This window comes from Oratosquilla oratoria, chromosome 34, assembly GCF_046742065.1.
Source record: "Oratosquilla oratoria isolate Oo_2021 chromosome 34, ASM4674206v1, whole genome shotgun sequence".
Taxonomy (NCBI): domain Eukaryota; kingdom Metazoa; phylum Arthropoda; class Malacostraca; order Stomatopoda; family Squillidae; genus Oratosquilla; species Oratosquilla oratoria.
In genome coordinates, this window is record NC_134810.1 from 31,271,815 (window position 1) to 31,294,764 (window position 22,950).

Below are 22,950 nucleotides of genomic sequence, written 5' to 3' on the forward strand. Positions count from 1 at the left end.
GATGGATGTCATGTAGAATGTCTGAAAAAAAGTGGTACAATGATGGTGGACTGGCTGGTGAGGTTATTTTGTGGTAAGACAGATATGTGAAAAAGCTAAGGTAAGGATGTTTTTTGGGCTTTTATGGATTTGGAAAAGGCTTATGACAGGGTAGACAGGAAGGCACTGTGGTTTTTTTTGCAGATTTATGGGATAGGAGGAAAGCTGTTAAGAGCAGTCAAGGGTTTTTACGAGAGTAGTAGATCTTGTGTTAGGATTAGAAATGGAGAGAGAGTGAGTGGTTTGAGGTACGGGTGGGACTTTGTCAGGGATGTGTTATGTTGCCCTGGCTGTTCAATTTATACATGGATGGGGTGGTGTGAGATGTGAATACAAGGGTAGTGGGTCAGGGATTGGACATGGTTAAAGAAAATTGAGAAAAGTGGGAAATAAACCAGTTGTTGTTTGCTGACAACACTGCGCTTGTGGCAAGATGAGAGGAAGGATTGAGGAAGTTAGTGACAGAGTTTGGGAAGGTGTGTGAAATAAGGAAGTTGAAGATAAATGTGTGTAGAATGAGTATAGAAAGATTAGTGAAAGAGGTGCGAAAGGCAGATGTGGAAGGAGTGAACATGAGGGGTTGACCAAGGATGAGATGGATGGATAGGGTGAAAGGGACATAGAGAAAGAGGGAAATGTCTGTTGAGGAAGGACAAGAGAAGACAGAAGATAGGGGTGAATGGAGTATGGTTGTGTATGGATGATGCTGTGATGGATGAGGGAGAGTGGGTAGGGGATGGGAGGTGAGGGAGTGTGTGTGAGAAATAAATTGACACAGCCTGAAGGGATTTCTCCCTGTCTTCTCCATTTCTACTTGAGGGGGTTGCTGATTTAATGAAGCATCCTTGCTATGGATGTTCCTTTGTTTCATGGCTACCTCTCATGTAAGGGTGAAAAAGTCTTTGGTATATATATATGTATGTATGTATTTTTTTCTCCCAGTAATGGTAATAATATAGTCCTTTTCACTAATATATAAAAAAAATTTGTATGTATTAGTTAAAAAGACTGTAGTAATAACATAATGTCATTTGTGTACTATTATTATTATTATTACCATATGGAAACAACCAGTCATTCTTCTTTGGCCACTTCCTATGATAGATATATTTCTATATGGGTTTAATATTATCCTTTGTTGGTTGTGTATTACCATTATTTTTATGCAGTAATATATCTATATTCAGTACAGGTAGTTTCAAGATGGTTAATGGTAGGAGTGAGTCGAGATATATAGGTATGATCAAGCAGCTGATACCAATGAATATCACTGTCATTTTGTTACATTATTTCTTTTTTTTTCAGTAACAGTAATAATACAGTCCTTTTTACTAATATTGTTGTTTGAGTATTTTCATTATTATGGAGTCTGGCTAAGTAGAAGTGATCATCTGGGGTAAAATTATAGCTTACAGTAGCAAGCATCAGTAACAGTAATAATACAGTCCTTTTCACTGATATTGTCATTAGAGTATTATCATTATTATGGAGTCACAGATTAGGTAGAAGTGATCATCTGGGGTAAAATTATAGCTTACAGTATCAAGTGTCAGAGAAGAATTAGCCTACTGGAGGCCTCAGCTCTTTTTTTTTTTTTTTTTTTTGTGTGTGTCTTATATGCCATAAAATCTGGTAAGTAATTCAGATTTGATAAATATTACATATTTATATACCAAAGGCTTTTTCCCCCCTTACAAGGGAGGTAGCCAAAAAACAAAGGCATAAAATCCACTCCCACCCATTCCATCCCCATATACTCCACTCCCATCCACCCCATCCCTCCCTCCTTATCTTGGTTGGAATAGGTGGGAGTGGAATTATGCTTTTTGACTTTGGCTTACCTGGTAAGGGGGAAAGAGCCCTTGGTATATGTATGGATTTGTATTTACCTAGTTGTACTATACGAGAAGGGAGCTATGCTTGTGGTGACCTGTCTTTGTATCTCTCAGCATCAAGTTTTTTCTTAAAATCTTGAATAGTGTTTGCACACACTGTTTCATTGTCTAATTTATTCCATGTATCTATCACTCTGTGTGGGAAGCTGTTCCTTTTTAAATTTCTTCTGTAACTATCTTTTTTTAGTTTCTTTTCGTATCCTCTCGTTTTACCGTTGTCCCATATTAACAAGTCATTCCTATCTAAAACTTCCATTCCTTTCATTATTATGTAGATAGCAGGTCACCTCTTTCTCTTCTCTGTTCCAAAGTTGGTAGTTCTAATTTGGACAGTCTTTGCTCATATGTTAGTTCGGAAAGAGTTGGTGCTAGTTTGGTCATTGCTCTTTGTAACCTTTCTAGTTTTTTGATGTTCTTTTTGGTACTGGGTGTCCAGAGTGCTGCTGCGTACTCGAGTTTTGGTCTTATTAGTGTAGTAAGGATTTTCTTTATAATTTCTTCGTCCAAATAGGCAAACGCCACTTTGATTGATTTCAATAAATTGTAGGTTTCTCCAAATATTTTGTTAATATGCTTATCTGGTATCATGTGTAATTCAAGCTTTGTTTTTCTTCAGAGTTTACCCATGACAACAGAGTCTGAGGCAATGTGGAGGACCTTAGCGCGTCTCTCCCTGGATGGAAGGCATTTGTACATAGCTGAGAGATGCTATGCTGCTCTTGGGGATGTTGCAAAAGTTAAATTTCTCCAAGGGATCAATGACATTAGACAGAAAGTACAGGAAACTACAGGTAGGCTCAGATGAATTTGTGTTTTAATACCTTAATACATAAACCAAAAGGCCCTCTCCCCCTTATAAGGGGGGTGGCCAAGTCAAAGCAACATACCCTACACCTATCCAAACATCCACTTTTGTTCCCTTCTATCTTAGCTACTTGTAATTGAAGTGTCATCTCAGTCTCCTGCCAAACTGATCAGGTCAGAGGGAATCCAAGAAGAGACAGCTCCTTCACAGCAGGGTATGTCTCTTTCACTCACTCTTTCCCTCTCTCTCCCTCTCCCTCTCTCTCTCCTTCTCCCTCTCTCTCTCTCTCTCTCTCTCCCCCCTCTCTCTCTCCCCCTCTCTCTCTCTCTCTCTCTCTCTCTCTCTCTCTCTCTCTCTCTCTCTCTCTCTCTCTCTCTCTCTCTCTCATGGTTATAGGGAAGATCCCACCTGCAATTAAATGATTAACCCTATCTCAGTATTTAGTACATACATGTTCTGATCTCCACTAAAAATTGGGACTCTCGTGGCATTAATTACATGGAAGATGTAACATTGTATTACCCACTGATTTTTGGCAGTTCCACAAAATCTCTTCAGTAAATGAGTTATAGGCTAAACTGTTAGGTGATATCCAGTTTCCTTGGGGACACAGGTCTCTTGGAAGAGAGAGCCATAGCAACAGATTGTGTCAATATTATGTAAAAGTACCTACTTTTGTTAGTATCATCACTCAGTTTCTTTATATTTTTTAGGCCAGGAGGGAGTGGATCACTATGAGGTACAGGCTCGTCTTGCAATAATGGACAAGGAATTCAATAGAGCTGAATCAATATACCTTGATCACAATAATTTAGATGCTGCCATGGAAATGTACCAGCAGCTACATAAGTGGGATGAAGGTATGTCACTGAATTTTATATACCAGGGATTTGTACATGTTTTTGAATTAGGAAAAACATGAATGAATGGGTAAACAGACATTCTATATTCTGGGAAGACTACAATGGAGAACATTTGTATCATTACAAGTAAATGTGTTTTGAATGAACATGTAATGGTATGTGTAACATTTTTAACATGTCTTCTTTCATCCTCCCCTCCCAATAAGTAGCTGCTCTATTTTTTGACTCCTACAGCCCAAGGTTCATCAACCACTGTGCTCATTACTCTGTATGTTTGATTTAAGGTACATTGATTTAGCACAGCCCTTGAAAAATTGCCAGGGAAGTTTGTCAAATCACATGTGCCTTTTTTAATGTAACCTTCCTTCATATTCCAGCCTGTCCTTCACATTCCCTCTTCCATGCAAACCTCAGCAAATAACCAGGCTTAATTACTTTTTCCTATTTACTCAAGCTAAACAATGCTGGCTTAGTTTTATTAGTAAATAGTTATGATAAAACTTGGGAAGGAGATTGATATGTTTGAAATGTGGATTGTATGACCACCTTTAACAGCTGTTCAGTTAGCGGAAATGAAGGGGCACAGTGAAGTTGAGAGTCTCCAGAGAGCTTACATGCAGTGGCTCCTGGACACCCACCAAGAGGAGAAAGCTGGGGAACTGAAGGAAGCTGACAGAGAATATATGGCTGCTGTTAACATGTATCTCAAGGCAGGGCTACCTGCAAAAGCTGCAAGGTGAGGCAGGTTTATCAGAATTATCCCTTTAAAATTGCTGGTGCATATATTTACCTAGTTGTATTTTGCGGGAAGGGGAGCTATACTCGTGGTGTCCCGCCATTGTATCTCACAGTGTCTAGTTTGCTTTTAAACTCATGAATGGTTTTTGCGCATACTATTTCATTATCCAGTTTGTTCCAAGTGTCCACTCTATGTGGAAAACTGTTTTTCTTCAGTTCTCTTCTATAGCTATGTTTTTTTATTTTCTTTCCATGTCCTCTTGTGTTTCTCTTGTCCCAGTTAAGTAAGTCCTCTCTATCAAGTATCTCTGTGCCTTTCATGATTCTGTAGATGGTCAGTAGGTCACCTCTCTCTCTTCTTTGCTCCAGTGTCGGTAACTCCAGTTTAGCCAATCTCTCCTCGTACGATAGGTTTGCAAGTGCAGGTGCCATTTTTGTAGCTGCTCTTTGGATTCTTTCTATTTTCTTTATATTCTTTTTGGTACTGGGGGACCACAATGTTGCCGCATACTCTAGTCTAGGCCTTATCAATGTAACCAATATTTTTTTTTATCATGTCTTCATCCAAGTATGCAAATGCCACTTTTATTGATCTTAGCAAGTTGTTGTTGTTGTTGTCGTTCCCTAGACTGTCTGTCCGAGCAGTCCCGTCTCCCCAAGGAAGGCCACAGCCGAAACTGGGTTTTCCCACAAATCCTTTATAGAGTGAATGTTGTGTTGTTTGCGTGCATGATTGTGTATAATGCAGTCTTCCATTATGTGTTGTATGGTATGGGGTGAAGTGTTACATCCTGGGCAGCTGTTCACAACACGGTCGTCCAGCCTCTTCTGGTAGCTTAGAAGTGCTGGGTGGTGACCGCATCGCAGTCTGGCCAAGTGGATTCTGTCCTTACGTGGGAGAGAGGATTCAGAAGGGTGGATATCAGGGGGTCTGGCATGCAGCAGTGTGTTGTCTTTCAGTGTGTTAATGGAGCGGTGAGTGATATGATTATGAATATGTTTCCGGAGGCTGGTATTTGGTGGTTGTGGAGGAAGAGAAGAGAGTATCTGTGTAATAAAGGTCTTTGGGTGTAGTTTTAATGTTTCTTTGTGTGTGTGGGTGTTCTGCTATGTAGTGTAGCGGGTGTGATGTGTTTGTGGTGGCTGCAGCAAGTGTTTGTGTGCCTCTCATGTCGAGGTGGTCCTTGACTTTGAGGACTTTTGTTTCATGGTGTAAATGGTCTGTAGGTGATGTATTTGTGCAGCCTGTAATTGTTTTTAGGGCTTTGTTTTGTATGATTTGAAGGGTGTTGTGGTGTGTCTCACTGAGATTAGGAGCCCATGCAGGACTCGCATAATTCATCACTGAGCGTATGCATTGTTTGTATATTGTTATATTAGTTTCTTTGTTTTGTCCAAATGTTGTTCCAGTGATTGACTTAAGTGCGTTAAGTCTAGGTGTGCATTTGTTTTTTATGTTTGTGAGGTGTTGTTTGAAAGACATGGATGTATCGTATGTTACACCAAGAATTTTCGGTGTGTTTGTGTGTGGTATTAGAGTGTTGTTGATGTAGAGATGAGGTATGTATTTGTGTTCTTTTGTCCAGTTGGTGAGAAGTGTTGCTGTAGATTTGGTTGGAGCTATTTTGAGTCTGTTTGTGATGAACCATGTGTTGAGTGTGTCAAGGTAAGGCTGGATTATTTCTGCAGCTTTGTCTGTGTTACGATGTGTGCAGGTGATTGTTATGTCGTCTGCGTAGGAAGAGATTTGTATTTCTGAGGTGTCTGGCGTGGGTAAGTCATGCATGTATAGATTAAATAATGTGGGGGATAGAACTGAGCCCTGTGGTACTCCGTTCTTAATGTTTCTGATGTGCGATGATTGGCCATTATATGACACATGAGCATTCCTGCCTGCCAGATAATTGGCCAGCCATCTTTTGGTGTTATTGTGCATGTCTGTGTTATATATTTTATTTGTTAGGTTGTGGCGGGGGATAGCATCAAAAGCTTTACTAATGTCCAATGTTATAAGAAGTGTTCTGTGGTGGGGCCTATCTGAATTGATGCCATCTAAAATTCTTTGTGTGAGGTTTGTCAGAAGAGTGTTTGTGGAGTGTAGTGGCCTAAAACCGTGTTGTGAGTCAGCAAGGGGAATATATGGTGCGACAAGTTTAAGTATTAGGCGTTCAATGACTTTAGAGGGGGTGCAGAGAAGTGTGATTGGGCGGTGCGATGTTGGGATTGTTGGGTCTTTGTTCGGTTTTGGAATGGTGATTATTTTACCATGCTTCCAGATGTCGGGTATAGTGTTGTGTGAATAGCTGTAGTTTGCAATGTTTGTGAGTGCGTGTATACCTTGTGGTCCAATGTGTTTTAGGTGGATGTTGCTTATGTTATCAGGGCCACAGGCAGATGAGTGCTTGAGACTATGCATTATGAGTTTTGTCTGACTGTCTATGAAGGGTGTGTAGTCTGAGTCTGTGGGAAAGTCTTTCTTACGTCGAATGGTGCGTCGGTCGTCAGGGTGAGATGTAAGATGGCTCGTCTGTGCAAAATGACGTATGAGTGCGTTTGCTTGTTGTCTGTTTGAGGGTAGATTATCTGTTGTTGTGATTATTGCTGCGTGAGAGCGTGTAGTGTTAGTGTTGGATAGTGTGATGCTGTTGAGTGTTTTGTACAATTTGCTGGTGTTTGTTTTGTGATCAAGTGTATTGATAAAGTTTTGCCAATTTTGTGTTTTTTGTTCATGTATTTTATTGGCAATCACAGTGTTTAGTGTTTGTATTTGGTCTGCTATGTTTTGAGGGATAGGTGTGGGGGTATCGTGTTTAAGTGTGTCACGTTGTCTGATGAGGTCTTGGATTTCTGGTGTGAAGTTGGGGTTGTGTGATTTTCTGTTGCCTCTAGGGATGTATCTCTTGTCTGCGTTTTGTATGATTGTATTAAAAGCGTGCACAGCATTGTTTATGTTTGTGATTGGTGTACTGTTAAGTGTTTCAAAATGTTGTTCTGTCTCTTCATTAAAGGCTTCCCAGTTAGCTCTCTTGTAATTGGTGTAAGTGTGTCTGTGGCCAGCTGGGGTGCATCTTGTTTTGGTGGTGATGATGATTGGAAGGTGGTCAGAACCAAGGGCTCCGACCACTCTCCATGATGTTGTTGGGGTTAGGCAGGGGGAGCAAAAGGTGATATCAGGAGAGGAGGGAGTGTAGAGGGCTTGGTATGGGATATGTGTATGATTATGCGTGTTGTTCATGATAGTCAATGAGTCGAATTGAGTCTGTATATCAAGCCCTCTGTCTGTGTCAGGGTTGTCGACAAACCAGGCAGACGACTTGGCGTTGAAGTCACCACCCATGATCAGGTTGGGGATTGAGGTTAGTTGGCTGAGTTGAGGTCTGAAGGTGTTTGGAACTGTGGGGGATGATTGGGGGGGAATGTACATGTTAACTATTGTTAGTGTTGAATTGTTGCCTGTGCGGATACGAATGGATTGGGTTTCTGTTGTGTTATCTGTGGTAGGGAGGAGAATTTTGGTTGTGGCACTTGTGTCCACAAAACAGATGGAATGGTGGATCAGGGTGATGAGTCCACCGCCATTGCCGTCAGTCCGGTCTTGTCTGATGGTGGTGTAATTATGAAATGATGGTGTTTTGTGTGAGTGTCTTAATTTTGTTTCTTGTAGAATTGCAATGTGTATGTTGTGTTGTTTAAGAAAGTGTTCAAGTTCATGTTTTTTAGTGTTAATGCCGTCAATGTTGTGTTGTAATATGTTGATGTTGTGTGTTTTGTATGTGTTGTATGTTGCCGTTTGGGGTTGAGGTTGGGGTGGTAGTGGGGAAGGTGTAGGATCTGGGTCAGAGGGGGGGAAAGGAGAGATCGGGGACAAAGGAAGGGGAGTACTAATCGGGGGTAAGGGCAAAGGGAAATTGGGAGTGGGTAAGGGTGTTGGCTGTGGTTGGGGAGGTGGGATTGGGGTTACTGGAGGGCAGGTAGAACATGTCCAAGTGTTTGTGTATTGGTTTGTGTCAGCAAGTGTTGTACAAGTGAGGTGGGCCCAGTTTTTGCACATATTGCACTGAACTGAGCCCTTTGTCTGTCTGCTCGAAGTAATGGGTTTAGAGCATGTTGGGCATGTGTATTTTGTGGTGGGCCCAGGATTGCTCTCTACATCTCCGGCTAAAAGTAGAAGAAGAGGGGTGATCGCCGGAAAATGACCCCTCAGTGCAGAAAAAACGTAACATTGTGTGTTGGAAAAAAAAGGATTGTGGTACTCCCCCAGGTAGGCGTAGCTCCTCCTTGGGGATCGGTGCCATCTGCGTAGAGCTGATGGCCAGGGGTAGTTGCTGCTGATTGGCCCCCAACTCTTGGGGTTGGGGGGTGGTCCCACGACGTAGACGTTGCAGCTCCAGGACCCTCTTAGCAAGTTGTAAGTCTCCCCGACAATTTTGTTAATCTGTTTATCATAGGACAAATCGTTTGTGATAATTACTCCCAAATCTTTTTCGGATCCTACTTTCTTTACTTCCTTGGTTCCAATTGTATATTTTCCTGATATTCTGTTTTTGCTTTTTCCAAACTCCATTATGCTACACTTCTTAGTATTAAAGTCCACTTTCCATTTCTGGCTCCAGTTCCATACCCTATTCAGGTCTTCCTGCAGTGCTTCACAGTCCTTATCAGTTTCTACTTTCCTTAACAGTTTGGTGCTGTCAGCAAAGAAGCTCGTGTAACATTTCACGTCCTTGTCCATGTCATTCATATAGATAGCAAACATTATTGGTGCCAATACAGATCCTTGCAGTACTCCACTGATCACCTCTTTCCAATCTGAATATTTTTCTCTGAGCACTACTCTCATCTTTCTACCAGTCAGGAAGTCCTCCATCCATTTTAGTAGGTTCCCTTGTATTCCTCCTCTGTGTTCCAGTTTTTTTTTTAGTAATTTTCTGTGTGGTACTTTGTCAAAGGCTTTTTGGAAGTCTAGGAATGCACAATCAGCCTATCCATTTCTTTCTTGCACTATGTCTATTAGCCTTGAGTAGAAGCATAATAAGTTTTTGTTGCATGATCTTCCTTGTCTGAACCCAAATTGTCTTGGGTTTAATATGTTGTTGTCTTCCAGATGTTTTACCCATCTATTCTTGATGATTTTCTCTGGGAAGATTACAATGGAGAACATTTGTAGTCAGGGAGGTGGGAGGAGGGTGGATGGGAGTGGAGTATATGGGGATGGAATGGGTGGGAGTGGATGTTATGCCTATATTTTTTGGCTACCTCCCTTGTAATGGGGAAAAAGCCTTTGGTATATGTATATATATGATAGGCAAGTGAGACACGAGCATGGATACTATCTTTATTGATGCCCAAGGCCAACTGTTTACAGTGCATTACCATGATCTTGCTGCTTGTGGGGCATGAGAGTACCTTGACATACAAGCATATTTGAGAAATGCCAACTCTGTGAGGGGAGGGGGAAAAACAAAATATACACAGGGCACTCCTCGAATTCACAATCTGCAGCACACTGTGTTGAACACGTAAAGTAGTCACAGATGAACTCATTGGATTCCTGTGCGGTTTAGAAGAACTTGCACTAATCTGCTGCCTGATTGGTTGCCCGCAAGGCCATGCAACCTATGGCATCCAGAGTGTCACTGATGGAGAGACCCTCCCACTGCTGTGTGGTGTACCTGGAGTCCAAGGAGCATTGCAGGGTTGGGGTGCAGAGAAGGCAAATGTGCAGAACTGCTTTGACTGTTTTAAAGCCATTGTGATCCAACCAGTACTCCATAGAGCGCCTCCAGATGCGAAATGTTGCCGAGGACATGTCCAGGTCACATATCTCAGGGGCTGCAGACTGGTGGGCTGGTGAAAGGTGGCAGGGTCTCGTCACCACCTGTCACTGCAAGGCACATTGTGTTGAATGCATAAAGTAGTCACAGATGAATTCACTGGGTTCCTGTGCAGCCGAGAAGAACTTGCACCAGTCTGCTGCCTGATTGGTCACCTGCAAGGCCATGTGACCTACGGCATCCAGAGTGTTACTGATGGAGAGAGCCTCCCACTGCTGTGTGGTGTACCTGGAGTCTAAGAAGCATTGCAGGGTTGGGCAGCAGAGAAGGCAAATGTGCAGGACTGCTTCGACTGTTGTAAAGCCGTTGAGACCTAACCAGTACTCCATAGAGCGCCTGCAGGTGCAAAAAGTTGCAGAGGACATGCCCAGGTCACATTTCTCAGGGGCTGCAGACCGGTGGAATGGTGAACAGTGGCCGAGTCTTTTCACCACCTGTTGCTGCAAGGCTGTGATGGCTTCAGTCTGTTCCAGTAGTAGCTGATTGGCCTGTTTCAAGGCTGTAGCTACTTGAGGGGTCTGACAGTTGGACCATGGAGTCTGAGTTGGTAGACGGGACGACGACAAGCCATGGTGAATGCGTAGATGTGTAGGGATGTCACTGCACCATAAATAATAGGCAAGTGAGACATTAGCATGGGTACTATTTTTATTGATGCCCAAGGCCAACTGCTTACAGGGTGTTACCATGGGCTTGCTGCTTGCAGGGTCAAACATATCCTACAGTATGTATGTATTTTACCTAGTTGTATTATACAGGAAGGGGAGCTATGATGCTTGTGGTGACCTGTCTTTGTATCTCGGAACATCTCATTTGTTCTTAAATTCATGTATGTTGTTTGCGCACACTTTTGTTTCATCCAATTTGTTCCAGACATTCACCACTCTGTGTGGAGAGTTTTTTTTTCAGATCTCTTCTATAACTGTCATTTTTGAGTTTCTTTTCATGTCCCCTTGTTTTTCTTCTCTATCAAGGATTTCCAATCCTTTCATAATTCTATAAATGGCCAACACATCACCTCTTTCTTTTCTTTGTTCCAGGGTTGGTAGACAATCTTTGTTCATATGTCAGTTTTGAAAGTGTTGGGGCCATCTTTGTCATTGCTCTTTGGATTCTTTCTATTTTCCTATTATTCTTTTTTGTACTGGGTGTCCATAGTGTTGCTGCATACTCTAATCTTGGTGTTATCAGTGTGACTAATTATTTTTTTACTATTTCCTCATCCAAGTAATTAAAAGCCACCTTTATTGATCTTAACAAATGTAGGTTTTTCTGAATATTTTGTTTATCTGCTTGTCTGGTGACATGTCTTTGGTAATGATTACTCCAAGGTCCTTTTTGGAACAAACTTTCTTTACTTTTATATTGTCCTGATTTTTTTTTTTTTTTTTTTTTTTTACTTCTTCCAAATTCCATTATACTACATTTCTTAATGTTGAAGTCCATTTCCCACTTCTGACTCCATTCCCAGACCTTGTTCAAATCTCTGTAGCGATTCGCAATCTTTTTCCATACTTCCCTATGGTGGGGGGAAAAGAATACTGATACCAAGTATTTCAACTTGGATCGTAGGAGGCAAGAAAAACGGGGCGGGGATTGGGACCAGGCATCCTTCTCCCAGTAGCCCCACAGAGGACATTCCAAAAAAAAGTAAAGGCATAAGAGGGTCTATGAGTTTTCCAACAAGCACCCTATGGTTTGGGCCTTTTAACCCCTTCACTCCGGGCCAAAATCTCGCGGGCAGCATTAGCTGCCAGACGTGCAATGTTGCGTCATAATACTCGCATTATAAAAAATAAAGTCACCGCTGTATTGCTCATTCTCTCTTTCACCCATGAATTTTGATAACCATAGAAAATATGATGAAGCCAGATTACAGAGTATGGGGGTCACGCAGGTACAACTACAATAAATATAATTAAGACGCTGACATCGACATCCTCGCGTACCCACTTGCTCCTCATGACTCCTACGTAGGCGTCATCGTATCGAAGGGGTTAATGTGCAAGGATGTGGTACAGATGAGAGTAAAAGGGAAGAGATAGGTAGTATGTTTGTGAGAAGAAAGATGGATGTGTTGGCTTTGAGTGAAACTAAGTTGAGAGGGAAGGGCGAGTATGAGTTTGGGAGTGTAATTGGGAGGCGTTCAGGAGTGAAGAGAGGGAGAGGGAGAGAAGGGGTCTATACTAGTAAGTGAAGAGATAAGTAAATGTGTAGTGGAGTGGAAGGAGGTTTCCTCAAGGATAATGTGGATGGTGAAACTAGGAAAGAAGATGTGGGTTTTTGTAAGTGCATATGGGCCTGGTAATGAGAAGAGTGTAGAAGAAAGGGAGGCTTTTTGGATAGATTCAAATGAGTGCATAGAGGGATTAGGGAGAAACGTCAATGTAATAGTATTGGAAGACCTTAATGCAAGGGTAGGAAATTAACCAATTGACGGAGTGGTTGGGAAATGTGGAGTTCCAGGAAAGAATCATAGTGGAGAGTTGATGGTGGAGATGTGTCTAGAAAGAGAGTTGATGATAGCAAATACAGTGTTTAGGAAGAAAGTCAAGCATAAGTACACATGGGAGAGGGTGGTGGATGGAAGGGTGGTTGATAGAGCGTTAATGGACTATGTAATGGTAGATAGGAGTATAATAGGAAGAGTTAAGGATGTACATGTGCTAAGGGGAGAGAGTGGGGGAATATGAGATAATTTTTTTGGTGGAAGGTAAGTTGAGAGTGGAGGATAGATGGAGAAAGAGGAAAAGGACAAAAGGTAGGGAGGTGATTAGAGTGAACTCTTTAAATGAAAATGAAAAGAAGGAATACAAGAAAAAACTGAGAGAGGAGTGGGAGGGAGTGAAGGATAGAGTAGAGCTAGGAGTGGAGGAGGAATGGGGATGGTTCAAGGAGGGAGTCACAAAGTGTGCAAAGATGGTGTGTGGAACAAGAAGGACAGGAGGAAACAGAAGGAAGGGTAGTGAATGGTGGGATGAGGAAACAAAGAAGGTTGTAGAAGAGAAGAAGCAAGCTTTCACAGATTGGTTACAAAATAGGATGAGGGAGTCAAATGAGAGGTACAAAGAAAAGAAAAGAGAAGTAAAGCACAAGGTAAAGGAGGCAAAGAGGAGAGCAGATGTGAAATGGGGTAAGAGTATGACAGGAGATTTTGAAAGTAATAAAAAGATGTTTCTCTACCTCTCTCTTTTTCTATATTTTCTATATCTGTCTCCATCTATACAGGATATCTCTCTTTCTCTCCTTTCCCTCCTTTCTTTCCCTCTCTCTCTTTCTCTCATTTCTTTCCCTGTCTCCCCTTCTCTCCTTTCTTTCCCCCTCTCTCTGCATCTTTCTTTCCCCCTCTCTCTCCTTGTTTCTTTCCCCCTCTCGCCCCTTCCCCCTTTCTCTCCCTCTCTCCTTTCTCTCTTTTTCCTTCTCTTTTTCCCTCTTTTTCTCTTTTTCCTTCTCTTTTTCCTCTCACTTTCTCTCTTTCCCTCTCTTTATCTCTCTCTCTCTCTCTCTCTCTCTCTCTCTCTCTCTCTCTCTCTCCCTCTCTCCCCTTTCTCTCTCTCTCTCTCTCACTGTCTCCTGTCTCTCCCTCTCCCATCTCTCTCTCTCTCTCTCTCTCTCTCTCTCTCTATCTCTCTCTCTCTCTCTCTCTCACACCCTCTATTTCTCTCTCTCTCACTTTCTTTCTTTCTCTCTCTTTCTACCTCTCCTATATCTTATTTAATTTGTTATGCTGTAGTGCATCTTTTGTTAAACCAATCCTTTTCTTTATGACTATCTCCTATTTGTCTTTGGCATGTACTTTTCTGTCTGTCTTATGAATTTTCAAGATTTCCATTTCTTTAGTTCCTTTATCTCCATGAACTCCCTCCATTCCACTTCTTCAAAGGGTGAATGGGGCCTTGGGTATCAGGGTTCTGTTGAGCAGGGAAGGGAGAGGGGAGGAGATAGGTGAGTAGATAATGGTTGTGAAAGGATAGTTAATTGATGCTGCTCAATAGGATTTCTCTTTGTTTTCTCTAATTACTCAGGAGAGGATGAGAAGGGAGGGTTACCATGTAATGAAGTAGTGGGCATAAACGACCTTTACCTGTTGGTCCATGTCTATGATTTGCAGCATTGCTTCTGACCCAGGCAACAGGTGGGGGGACAGATAACCTTTCATCCACGAGGAGCTAAGATAATAGGGTAAACAAGTTGGTGTGGGATGGGTGAAGGCTGGTTGCATATCTTGGCTGTCCTCCTGCCATGCAAGGGAAGAGGCATTTTGGTACATATATCTTTTTTATTTCCCCCTGCCTTCCTTTCCTTTTTCTGCATGAGGGGATGGATGGGGGGCACAAATGAAATGAAATGACCTTTCTGTGGATGTACTATGTCTTGCTACATTACTTCTGACCCAGGGCAGTGGGTGGGATATAGGAATGAGTAGATAATGGTTGTGAAAGGATAGTAAATTGATGCTGCTCAATAGGATTTCTCTTTGTTTTCTCTAATTACTCAGGAGAGGATGAGAAGGGAGGGTTACCATGTAATGAAGTAGTGGGCATAAATGACCTTTACCTGTTGGTCCATGTCTATGATTTGCAGCATTGCTTCTGACCCAGGCAACAGGTGGGGGGACAGATAACATTTCATCCACGAGGAGCTAAGATAATAGGGTAAACAAGTTGGTGTGGGATGGGTGAAGGCTGGTTGCATATCTTGGCTGTCCTCCTGCCATGCAAGGGAAGAGGCATTTTGGTACATATATCTTTTTTATTTCCCCCTGCCTTCCTTTCCTTTTTCTGTATGAGGGGATGGATGGGGGGCACAAATGAAATGAAATGACCTTTCTGTGGATGTACTATGTCTTGCTACATTACTTCTGACCCAGGGCAGTGGGTGGGATATAGGAATGAGTAGATAATGGTTGTGAAAGGATAGTAAATTGATGCTGCTCAATAGGATTTCTCTTTGTTTTCTCTAATTACTCAGGAGAGGATGAGAAGGGAGGGTTACCATGTAATGAAGTAGTGGGCATAAATGACCTTTACCTGTTGGTCCATGTCTATGATTTGCAGCATTGCTTCTGACCCAGGCAACAGGTGGGGGGACAGATAACCTTTCATCCACGAGGAGCTAAGATAATAGGGAAAACAAGTTGGTGTGGGATGGGTGAAAGGTGGTTGCATATCTTGGCTGTCCTCCTGCCATACAAGGGAAGAGGCATTTTGGTACATATATCTTTTTTATTTCCCCCTGCCTTCCTTTCCTTTTTCTGTATGAGGGGATGGATGGGGGGCACAAATTAAATGAAATGACCTTCCTGTGGATGTACTATGTCTTGCTACATTACTTCTGACCCAGGGCAGTGGGTGGGATATAGGAATGACCCATCATCCATAAAGAGCAAAGATAAGGGGGAAAAAATCCTTGGATAGGTGAGAATGGGGGGAGGGTAGTTTCAGTTGTCAGAACTTGCTGTGGAAGAGTGGTATACCTCGCTGCACTTCATCAAATCCAAGCAATTTGGTGATAATGGTGGTGGTGGGAGTGGGTGAGTAGGGCTATCTTTCACCCATGAAGTGCATGTCAGGTGTAGTACTTTATTTTCATCAGTGGACAATTATTATTCTTATGACCTACATTGTTATCATTAAAGGTTTGAAAAATTTAATCAAAGGTTTCAGAACTTTAGCTATAGAGGACTTTTGGATTATGACAATGAACAAGTTTTGCAAAATTTATTTTAGTTAAATTACTTCAACATTTCAAACAATACAGGTTGGCCACAAGTCAAGATGAACTGCGAGAAGATCCTGAACTAATATCAAGAATTGCATCTGCACTCATAAGAGCGGAGTTATTTGAAAGAGCAGGAGATCTATATGAGAAAGTTGGGCAGCCAGAAAAGGCTCTAGAGAGCTATCGAAAGGGACAGGCATATTCAAGGGCTGTTGAATTAGCAAGATATGCCTTCCCATCTGGTGAGTACTACTTTTGCAATTTTTTTTTTTTCTATGACTTAACTTTTCTGAACCAGGAGAAGAGTAGGAAGAATTTTGGATGTACATGTTCTAAGGGGAGAGAATGGAGAATATGAGATAATTTTTTTGGTGGTAGGTAAGTTGAGAGTAGAGGATAGATGGAGAAAGAGGAAAAGGACAGAAGTTAGGAAGGTACTTAGTGTACATACATATACCAAAAGCTTTTTCCCCGTTACAAGGGGAGTAACCAAAAAACAAAGGCATAAAATCCATTCCCACCCATTCCATCCCCACACACTCCACCCCATTCACTCCCTCCCTCCCTTTTATCTTGGCTCCTCCTGGATGACGAGTCATCCCTCCATCTCGCCCACTGCCTTGGGTCAGAAGCAGTCACAAGACACAGCACAGCAAGGCCACTTCATTTAATTGGTGACCCCCCTCTTTGTCCCATCATGCAGAAAAAGAGAAGATGGCAAGAAATCCCTTTGTGCTATGTCAAATTTTTCACACATGCTCCCTCACCTCCTCATCCTCCATCCACAGCATCATCCATACACAACCATTCTCCATTAATCCCTATCTCCTGTCTTCTCCTGTCCTTCCTCAACAGACATTCCCTTCTTCCCCAATGCCCCTTTTACCCCATCCATCCATCTCATCATTGGTTGCCCCCTCATGTTCACTCCTTCTACCTCTTTTACCAATCTTTCTTTAATCGTTCTTTTCATGTGTCCAAACCATCCCAATACTCTTTCATCAACCCTATCTCCCAGCTCCCTTTCCACTCCCATTCTCATCTTCACCTCATTTCTCACTCTGTCTAACCTTGTAACTCCTATCATACTTCTCAGTCACCTGGACGCTGAAGGGAAAGGAAGTACGGCAATTGAGCGCCTATCTAGCAGTTTTCTCGCCAGTACGAAGGAAACTAGTTCTTATTGTGAGGGATGGGTAAGCTATGTTTCTTGTGTGACTTATAAAGGAAATACAGTTCTTGAAAAAAGTATACATACATACATACATATACCAAGGCTTTTTCCCCCTTACAAGGGAGGTAGCCAAAAAGAAAAAGGCATAAAATCATTCCCAGCCATTCCATCCCTAAATACACTCCACTCCCCTCCACCCTCCCTCCCATCTCAGCACCTGGATGACGGGTCATCCCTGCACCTTGTCCACTGCCCCGGGTCAGAGGCAGTGTCGCAAAACACAGCACATCCACAGCAAGGCCACTTCATTAAATCGGCGACCTCCCCTCTCCATCCCCCCATGCATAAAAGGAGAAGACGGAGAGAAATCCCTTCAGGCTGCGTCAAATTTTTCTCACACATACTATCTCGCCCCCCATCCCCCCTCCCATTCCACCTCATGCATCACATTATCATCCATATACAGCCATTCTCCATTCACCCCTGTCTTCTGTCCTCTCCCGTCTTTCCTCAACAGACAGTCCCCTCTTCCCCAAAGCCCCCTTCACCCCATCCATCCATCTCATCCTTGGACATCCCCTCATGTTCACTCCCTCCACATCTGCCTTCCATACCTCTTTTACTAGTCTTTCTTCACTCATTCTTTCCATGTGTCCAAACCATCCTAATATTCTTTCACCAACCCTATCTCCCAACTCCCTTTCCACCCCTGTTCTCCTCCTCACCTCCTCATTTCTCACTCTGTCTAGCCTAGTAACCCCCATCATACTTCTCAGACACCTCATCTCAAACACATTCAAACTCCTTCTCTCTTCCTCTCTTATGTTCCATGTTTCTTCCCCATACAGTGCTGTTGGCACAATCACTCCTTCATACAGTCTCCTCTTAGCATCCATTCCCAAATGTCTATTCCTCATTACACTCTTTAATCCACCAAGGCATTTACTCGCTTCTCACAATCTACATTCTACCTCCACCTCCACACCACCCTTTCCTGCCACATTTACATCCAAGTATCTAAAACCATCCACTTCCTCCAGTCGCTCTCCCTTAATGCTCACTTCCAGTCTACTGCCACTTTCACCCCTTGTACATCTCATCACCGTACTTTTACCCACATTTATCTTCAATTTTCTTCTTTCACACACTCTCCCAAACTCTGTCACCAATTTCCTCAATCCCTCCTCCGATCCTGCCACAAGCGCAGTGTCATCAGCAAACAACAGCTGGCCCACCTCCCACTTTTCTTCATTTTCTTTAACCATCTCCAATCCCTGACCCACCACCCTTGCATTTACCTCTCACACCACCCCATCCATGTATAAGTTGAACAGCCAGGGTGACATAACACATCCCTGACGAAGTCCCACCTTTACCTCAAACCACTCACTCTCTCCATTTCTAATTGTGACACATGCTCCACTTCTCTCATAAAAACTCTTGACAGCTCCTAGAAGCTTTCTTCCTATCCCATATATCTGTAAAACCTCCCACAGTGCCTTCCTGTCTACCCTATCATAAGCCTTTTCCAGATCCATAAAAGCCCAAAAAACATCCTTCCCCTTTCCTATAGCTCTCTCACATATCTGTCTTACCACAAAAATCTGATCTACATAACCTCTTCCTGTCCTAAATCCACACTGTTCCTCACCAATTATTCCCTCTGTTCCTTTCCTTATTCTCTCAATCAAGACCCTCCCATAAGCCTTCCCAACTACACTTAACAAGCCAATCCCTCTGAAACTACTACACTCACACTTGTCCCCTTTTCCCTTGTAAAGTGGAACTATACAGGCACTCCTCCTGTCCTCTGGCACTCTACCCTCTCTCCAGCAAACATTAACCCCTTCCATACGGTGCCGCCTACGTAGGCGTCATGAGGAGCAAGTGGATTCGCGACGCTGCCATATCGGCGTCTTGATTATATTTATTGTAGTCGCCCCTGTGTTTTTACATTCTCCCAAATGTGCCCTGAATCCCATTCTCTGTGGTTTTCAAAATTCGCGGGTGAAAGAGAGAACGATCGATATAAGCGGTGACTATATTTTATGATGCGAGTATTATTACGACACGTCGTACGGCTGGCATTGGCTGCTGCCCGCGAGATTTAAGTCCCGTAGTGAAGTGGTTAAATAACCTCACCAACCAGTCCACCATCACTGTACCTGCTTTTTTTTAGACATTCTGCATGGCATCCATTCAGACCAGGTGCCTTACCTGCTTTCATCATTTTAACATCTGCCTTCACTTCATCCTTCCTTATTTCTCCTCCATTTTCCTCATTCATCACGATCATTTTCCTAGCATTTCCCACTGCAACTGTCTTTCCCTTCCTATCCTTCTTCACATTTAGCAACTCCTTAACCCCTTCCATACGGTGCCGCACACGTAGGCGTCATGAGGAGCAAGTGGATTCGCGACGCTGCCATATCGGCGTCTTGATTATATTTATTGTAGTCGCCCCTGTGTTTTTACATTCTTCCAAATGTGCCCTGAATCCCATTCTCTGTGGTTTTCAAAATTCGCGGGTGAAAGAGAGAACGATCGATATAAGCGGTGACTATATTTTATGATGTGAGTATTATTACGACTTGTCGTACGGCTGGCATTGGCTGCTGCCCGCGAGATTTAAGTCCGGAGTAAAGTGGTTAAAATATTCTGCTCATCTTCCCCTTACTGCCTTCTCTTCCATTATCATCTTTCCATCTGCATCTTTTACCTTTTCTTCTCTACTTGATTGCCTCCTCTTCCTCTCTTAATTTCTTTCCAAAACATCTTTTTATTACTTTCAAAATTTTCTGTCATACTCTTACCCCATTTCATATCTGCTCTCCTCTTTGCCTCCTTTACCATTTGCTTTACTTCTCTTTTCTTTTCTTTGTACCTCTCATATGACTCCCTCGTCCTATTTTGTAACCAATCTGTGAAAGCTCACTTCTTCTCTTCTACAACCTTCTTTGTTTCCTCATCCCACCATTCACTACCCTTTCTTCTATTTCCCCCTGTCCTTCTTGTTCCACACACCATCTTTGCACACCTTGTGACTCCCTCCTTGAACCATCCCCATTCCTCCTCCACTCGTAGCTCTACTCTATCCTTCACCCTCTCCCACTCCTCTCTCAGCTTCTTCTTGTACTCCTTCTCCTTGAAAAAAGTATAGTTTAGCAAAATGGAGAAAGAAAAAGAAGAAAGAATAATAAACAAGCCAATAAAGAGAGGACTGGATGTAAGAAAGTGGAAAGTCCAATAGGTGTCATCCCCAAAAGAACTTGTTTGATAGATACTCCAAGGATAAACCAAAGGTGGGAGAGCAACAGTTTTTCAGGGTTTCAAAGAAACCCAGGTGGAATAGGTAAAAGCTTAGATATAGATAGAGAAGTTAGATATCGTAATGCAATAAGAAATCGTAAAGTAAACAACTTAATGGAAGAAATCATCAATTTAAAATTGGACTAGTGAGCTGTACTTTGGGAATTGATTATTTTGTGTAAGAGTAATGAGCAAACAATTAGAGAATTAAGTGACCTAAAATTGAAATTGAAATCCTCAAAAGACAAAAAGAAAGAGTGAAAAATGAGGACAAAAATAAAAATGAAGAACTGAAAAAGGTCAAAGAGCAATTACAAGTAGTGACCGTAAAGTGGAAGAGTCAATTAAAGAAACAAAGCCCATTGAAATAAAAAATCCATGGAAACAAGAATAGGGAAAAAAAATATAGCTTTTAGAGAAATAGTACAAAAGCAGATGGAGGAAAATACAAAAGAAACAGTTATGAAAGTAATTAAAGAAAAAGAAAATTGGGTGAGAGATACAGTTGACAAAGGTAAGTGCATTGTGGTCCATGGTATCCAGGTAAAACATGATATGTATAAATACCAGAGAGGAAAGAAGGAAATAGCTAAGGAAATTTTGAAAGAAAGGATGAAGGGTAAACTTTTGATAAGGAAATTGGCGAGATCCACAGAATTGGCAAATATTCAAAAGAAGAACAACATAGGCCTCTGAAAATAAAACTAAAAACTCAAATGATAGCCGAGGAGGTATTATCAAAAGCGGTTAAATTGGTAAACAGCGAGAAATTCAAACATATATGGAAAAAAAAGGAAATGAGTGATGAGGAAAAAGAAAAAGACAAGGCTCTCAGAATTGAAGCCAATGATAGAAATGAGAAAAGAACAGACAGAAAAAAAAAGAGTTTTTTTTGGAGAGTACTGGACTTGAGACTAAAAAAATGGTACATAAAAAAATGGAAACTTAAACCAAAAAAGAGAAGAAAATATGAAACTAAAAGTGGCATACACAAATATCGATGGCATGATCTCTGGAATTAATGAACTAAATGACTATCTAGAAATATATCTAAAAATAGAGAAACCTGATATTATGGGAATTGTAGAGACAAAACTGAAAGGACCTCTATTAACAAGTATAGTGGGACAAGATCTATACAACCACTGGGTGAAAAATAGAACAGGCAAACAGGGAGGAGGTGTCATGATATTGACCAAAAAGGGTCTAAATGTGACAAAGATTAATGAAGGCCAAGGCAATGTAGAATTATTTATTATCAAAATTGTAAACAAAAAGATGAAAAGCAGAAAATTTGTAGCAGTCTATGTATCACCAAAAACACAGGCTTGGTCTGATAACGATCATTCTAAATTACCGGAAGACACAATGAATGTGCTAAACTACTTACTGAAACAGGGTGGTAACGTAGTAATCATGGGCGATTTTAATGCAAAGGATATAATCTGGGAAGAAATGATAGTAAAAGGGGGAGAAGATGATTGGAGCAACATCCTACTAAATATGACCATCGAATACACCCTAACTCAATTGGTTAAGGAAAATACTAGATATAGAAATAATGAGGAACCATCGAAACTGGACTTCATATTAACTTCTGAACCAGATATTGTGAACAAAATGGAGTATAAAACACCAATTGGAAAGAGTGACCATATACTAATAGAGTTTGAATTAAAAGAACAAAACAATGTAGGTAGGAATGATAAACATAGAGAAGGAAGATTAATGTACAACAAAACGGATTTTGTAAAACTAAGAAAAAATTTCCAAAACACAAACTGGGATAAATTCTCCAAAGAGGAAACAAAGATGGAAGACAAATGGAACATATTCAAAGAAAAGTACAAGGAAGGAATTGATAAATATGTACCAAAGAAGAAACAAAAAGAGATTTATATAAAGTGTTGGTATAACAAAAGGTGCAGTGAGGCTAAAGACAGAAGAGACAAAGCCTGGAAAAGATGGAAAAAAGACAAAAAAACATCCAAATGGCAAACATATATAAAACTTAGGAATGAATATGTGAATATACAGTACATTTCAGGTCTATTTTTACAATTGAGAGCTCACAATTTTGCGAAGATGGACAATAAGAAAGATCCCCCAAAATGAAAGAAATAAAGGTAACACAGAAAGAAATAAAAGACCAAATAAAAAACCTAGATGTTAGGAAATCGCATAGACCAGATGGAATTGCAAATTGGATACTGAAAAGAGCGTATAGACAAACTGACAGACAAATTATACAAGATAACAGACTTCTCACTCAAAGAAGGAAAGGTACCATAAGATTGGAAAGATGCAAACATAGTACCAATATATAAAGGAGGAAACAAAGAAGATCCTACAAACTTCAGACCAGTATCTCTTACAAGCACAGTAGCAAAAATATGCAAAAAAGTCATCAGAAACAAATGGACCAAACACTTGGAAGAAAATAAAATAGTAAACCCTAAACAGTTTGGCTTTAGAAGTGGAAGATCGTGTACCACAAGCTTAACCACTTCCATACAGTGATGCCTACGTAGGCAGCATGAGGAGCAAGTGGGTATGTGATGATGCCGACATT

At 41.5% G+C, this 22,950-nt stretch overlaps 1 protein-coding gene across 3 annotated transcripts in view; it reads left to right on the forward strand.

Annotated features, from left to right (window-relative positions):
• The window catches only part of Oseg2 (intraflagellar transport protein Oseg2), a 544,964-nt gene that overhangs the window by 215,778 nt on the left and 306,236 nt on the right, over positions 1 to 22,950 (forward strand). For all 3 annotated transcript variants that reach the window (XM_076173301.1, XM_076173302.1, XM_076173303.1), the window contains exons 14-17: positions 2,551 to 2,725; positions 3,453 to 3,599; positions 4,158 to 4,338; positions 15,935 to 16,137. In XM_076173301.1, the coding sequence (XP_076029416.1) occupies positions 2,551 to 2,725; positions 3,453 to 3,599; positions 4,158 to 4,338; positions 15,935 to 16,137 (706 nt within the window). The remainder of the gene's footprint in view (positions 1 to 2,550; positions 2,726 to 3,452; positions 3,600 to 4,157; positions 4,339 to 15,934; positions 16,138 to 22,950) is intronic.